This window comes from Dicentrarchus labrax, unplaced genomic scaffold (genome assembly GCF_905237075.1).
Source record: "Dicentrarchus labrax unplaced genomic scaffold, dlabrax2021, whole genome shotgun sequence".
Taxonomy (NCBI): domain Eukaryota; kingdom Metazoa; phylum Chordata; class Actinopteri; family Moronidae; genus Dicentrarchus; species Dicentrarchus labrax.
In genome coordinates, this window is record NW_026136998.1 from 712,981 (window position 1) to 717,902 (window position 4,922).

The following is a 4,922-nucleotide window of genomic DNA, read 5'->3' on the forward strand; positions in this document are numbered from 1 at the left end:
GAATAAAGTATCTAATCTAATCTATTAATTATTTATTTACAGTATTAATATTTAAATATTAATATTTATTTATATTAAATAAAAAAATAGTTTAAAGTCTCTAAACATTTATTTATTTACATCCAGTTATTTGTAATCATTCATGTGTATTTATATTTATTTCATTTCATTTATATTCAATTATTTCCAACTAGTTATTTACTAAATGATTTATAGTTTATATTAATCACATCCTCTTTTTAAAATATCAATAACCATTAAAGTTATACATTTTCAGTTTTCATATTTATTGACTTTATATTTAATTGTGTAGTTGTTTCTGGATGTGACTGGTTGCTGTGGAAACTGCCGTCAGTGTTTGACAGCAGATAAATTCAAAATAAACAACATTTAATTCACAAACAAACATTTTATTCAGGTAAACACACAAACACACCTGTGTGACATCACTGAGGGACAGGAAGGGGAGGGGTCTGATGAAAAGGAGGGTCTGAGGAAGAGGAGGGTCTGGCGAAGAGGAGGGTCACAGAGGAAGAGGAGGGTCACAGAGGAAGAGGAGGGTCTGGTGAAGAGGAGGGTCACAGAGAAAGAGGAGGGTCACAGAGAAAGAGGAGGGTCTGAGGAAGAGGAGGGTCTGAGGAAGAGGAGGGTCACAGAGGAAGAGGAGGGTCTGAGGAAGAGGAGGGTCACAGAGGAAGAGGAGGGTCACAGAGGAAGAGGAGGGTCACAGAGAGGAAGAGGAGGGTTACAGAGAAAGAGGAGGGTCACAGAGGAAGAGGAGGGTCACAGATGAAGAGGAGGGTCTCAGAGGAAGAGGAGGGTCTCAGAGGAAGAGGAGGGTCTCAGATGAAGAGGAGGGTCTCAGAGGAAGGAGTCACACCACTCCCTCAGACACTGAGCACAGGATCCAGCCTGACGAGAATTCGCTCCGCTGGCGTCTTTCAGCCACTCGACGAAAATCTCAGAATCTTTCTTCAACAACAAAAACTGACCGAGAACGACGAAGGCCTGAACACACACACACAGTACACAAAGTACACACATTATACTACACACAGTACACACACATTATACTACACACACACATACATTATACTACACACAGTACACACACATTATACTACACACACACATACATTATACTACACACACACACGGACACACACACACACACACACACACACACACACACACACACACACACACACACACGGACACACACACACACGGACACACACAACACAGAAATAAAGAAACTCAAAAAATGTAAAACAGGTTCTGTCAATATCACTGAATGCAGCAAATGTATTGATCCATGGATCGATGTATAGATGTATCGAGATCTATCAAGGTGTATTGATGTATTGGTCGATGTATTGATCGATGTATTGGTCAGTGTATTGATGTATTGATCCATGTATTGGTCAGTGTATTGATGTATTGATCCATGTATTGATCAGTGTATTGATGTATTGATCTATGTATTGATCGATGTATTGATCGGCTGTGTCTCCACCTTGTCGAATCCCTGCTGCTCCAGTTTCTTCCCCAGAATCTCTCCGATCCCCGACAGAGCCGTCACCGGTTTGTCTCCCATCGGCTCGCCAACAAAGTCCCGATGCTTCTGAGACGTAGTCGACATCCTGCTGAACCCCGGAGACAATGATGGTTTTATAATCTATAGTTTATATAATCTATAGTTAATCTATAGTTAATCTATAGTTAATATAATCTATAGTTAATATAATCTATAGTTAATCTATAGAGAATCTATAGTTTATATTGTCTATAGTTTATATGATCTATAGTTAATCTAGTTAATATAATCTATAGTTTATATTGTCTATAGTTAATATTATCTATAGTTAATATAATCTATAGTTAATCTATAGAGAATCTATAGTTTATATAATCTACAAATAATATAATCTATAGTTAATCTATAGTGAATATAATCTATAGTTAATATAATCTATAGTTTATTTTATCTATAGTTAATATTATCTATAGTTAATCTACAGTTTATGTTATCTATAGTTAATCTACAGTTTATATATAGTTTATATAATCTATTAACTGATTATTGATGAATCAGTTATTGATTATTGATTCCTGAGCAGTTTAACACTAAATGGGGCTTTTATTTTGTAGTAAAATTATTCTTCCTGTTTGCGATTTATTTTGTTAAAACAAACAAACTGAACTGAAGCTTTGAGCCTCTCCCAGTATAGCCAGTGAAACCAGTGAAACCAGTATAACCAGTGAAACCAGTATAACCAGTGAAACCAGTATAACCAGTGAAACCAGTGAAACCAGTGTAACCAGTATAACCAGTGGAACCAGTATAACCAGTGGAACCAGTGAAAGGCTTGTGTTGGACTCCAGAAACAGCCCGGGTCTGAAGGGGGTCTTTACCTGCTGGTGTGGACCTGTGAGGCGGACGGACCGGGTTCTGGTTCTGGTTCTGGTTCTGGAGGATCCGGATCAGACAGAAGCTGCAGACACAGATTGAACTTCAACACGAGACAAACGGAAGTGAACCGGCAGTTTTTACCGCGCTAACAGCTCGTGAGACGCCAGGTGTGGGTCACGCGTGGCGGTAGGAACCGGATCCGGACTCACCTGAGCTCAGAAAACACACCGAACCGCACGAGGAGCCCGCAGGAAAAGTTTTCTCTGACTGGAGGCGTTTTATTCTGAAACCCGGAAACAGCAGCTGACGCTCTGAGCCTGACGTCAGGACGCGCACAGACAAAGATCGTTTGTGTTGAAGATGAGTCACTCGGTGGAAAATTAAAATCCACCTGTTGGAAAATTCAATTCAATTCAATTCAATTTTATTTGTATAGCGCCAATTCATAACAGAAGTTATCTCAGGACACTTTTCAAATAGAGCAGGTCTAGACCGAACTCTTTAACATTAATTACAGAGACCCAACAGTACCACCATGAGCAAGACCTTGGAGACAAGGGCAAGGAAACACTGCCTGTTAAAAGGCAGAAACCTAGGACAGATCCTCCGGCTCTAGGTGGGTGGGAGAGAGAGAGAGAGAGAGAGAGACAGACAGACAGACAGACAGACGCACAGCAACAACACTATCAGCAAACGATGTGGGCTTCATTGATAACTGGAAGCCTTTTTGGGGAAAACCTGGTCTGATTAGGAGAGACGGCATCCATCCCACTTTGGATGGAGCGGCTCTCTTATCTAGAAATATGGCGAAGTTTATTTCTAAAACCTGACAGTCCAGAGTTGGGACCAGGAAGCAGAGCTGCTGTCTTACACACTTCTCTGCTCTTTCTTTAGAACAGTCACCCACCCAAAACCCCATAGAGACTGTGTCTGTCCCCCGACCACCTAAATTATTTAAAGAAATAAAAACAAGAGGAGTTCAACATAAAAATCTAATAAAAATTAAAACCAACTCCTCAGTAGCACAAAATAAGAGAATGAAATGTGGACTGTTAAATATCAGGTCTCTGTCCTCTAAAGCTGTTCTAGTGAATGAATTAATATCAGATTATGATATTGATTTACTTTGTCTTACTGAGACCTGGTTGTCCCACGAGGAGTATGTTAGCCTAAATGAATCCACCCCCCCCAGTCATATTAATACTCATATTAATACTCATTAATACCCTAAACTAAATTATAATTCATTTGAAAGCCTTGTTCTTAGTCTTTCTCACCCAAACTGGAAAACACTGCAGCCAGTTCTATTTGTTATAGTGTACCGCGCTCCTGGACCGTACTCTGATTTTATATCTGAATTTTCAGAGTTTCTATCAAGTTTAGTCCTTAAATCAGATAAAGTAATTATTGTAGGTGATTTTAATATTCATGTGGATGTTAACAATGACAGCCTTAGTAATGCATTTATATCATTAATAGACTCAATTGGCTTCTGTCAGAGTGTAAATAAACCAACTCATTGTTTTAATCACACTCTTGACCTTGTTCTATCATATGGCATTGATATTGAACATTTAATAGTCTTCCCACATAATCCTTTCCTATCTGACCATTATTTAATAACTTTTGAATTCATACTATTAGATTATAAGCCATTAGGCAAAACTTCCTACAGCAGATGTCTATCTGACAGTGCTGTAGCTAAATTTAAGGAGGAGATTCCTTCAGTGTTTAATTCAATGCCATGTCTGAATTTAACAGAGTCCTATAACAACTTTAGTCCCTCTGAAATTGATAATCTTGTCGATAGTGCTACAGGCTCACTACAATCAACATTAGACTCTATCGCTCCTATAAAAAGGAAATTATTAAAACATAGGAGACTAGCACCTTGGTATAACCACCAAACCCGCCAGTTAAAACAAATAGCTAGGAAATCTGAAAGGAAATGGCGCTCTTCCAAATTATCAGAATATCGCTCAATTTGGCAAGATAATCTTAAAACTTATAGAAAGGCCCTCCGTAATGCCAGAGGAGCCTATTACTCAGCACTAATAGAAGAAAATAAGAATAACCCTAGGTTCCTCTTCAGCACTGTAGCCAGGCTGACAGAGAGTCACAGCTCTATTGAGCCACATATCCCCATAAACTTAAGTAGCAATGACTTCATGAGCTTCTTCTATAATAAAATTATTACTATTAGAGAAAAAATTAATCACCAACTGCCATCAACAGTTATCAGTGGCTCTCCAAGTTCAGGGACTTCTGTCAATGTAAACTTAGATATATATTTAGACTGTTTTTCTGCTATCGATCTTCATCAGTTAACTTCAATCATTTCTTCATCGAAGCCATCAACCTGACTATTAGACCCGATCCCAACTAGGCTGCTTAAAGAAGTTGTTCCCTGAATTGGCACTTCTTTACTGGATATGATTAATCTTTCTTTATTATCAGGATATGTACCACAGTCCTTTAAAGTAGCTGTAATTAAACCCCTTCTTAAAAA

At 38.5% G+C, this 4,922-nt stretch overlaps 1 protein-coding gene across 2 annotated transcripts; it reads right to left on the bottom strand.

The window, feature by feature from the left end:
* Positions 1 to 389: 389 nt before the first annotated feature.
* LOC127361246 (barrier-to-autointegration factor-like) lies at positions 390 to 2,739 on the bottom strand. Of its 2 annotated transcripts, none has more exons than XM_051395745.1 (4): positions 2,623 to 2,739; positions 2,416 to 2,495; positions 1,517 to 1,643; positions 390 to 1,008 (listed from the first exon to the last, which is right to left on the bottom strand). In XM_051395745.1, the coding sequence occupies exons 3-4, from the start codon at positions 1,640 to 1,642 to the stop codon at positions 862 to 864; spliced, it is 273 nt and encodes a 90-aa protein (XP_051251705.1). In that variant the 5' UTR covers position 1,643; positions 2,416 to 2,495; positions 2,623 to 2,739; the 3' UTR covers positions 390 to 861. The 2 variants fall into 2 exon arrangements, with proteins under 2 accessions (XP_051251705.1, XP_051251704.1); XM_051395744.1 differs by having other exon boundaries at positions 1,517 to 1,646.
* Between the last annotated feature and the right edge of the window lie 2,183 nt (positions 2,740 to 4,922).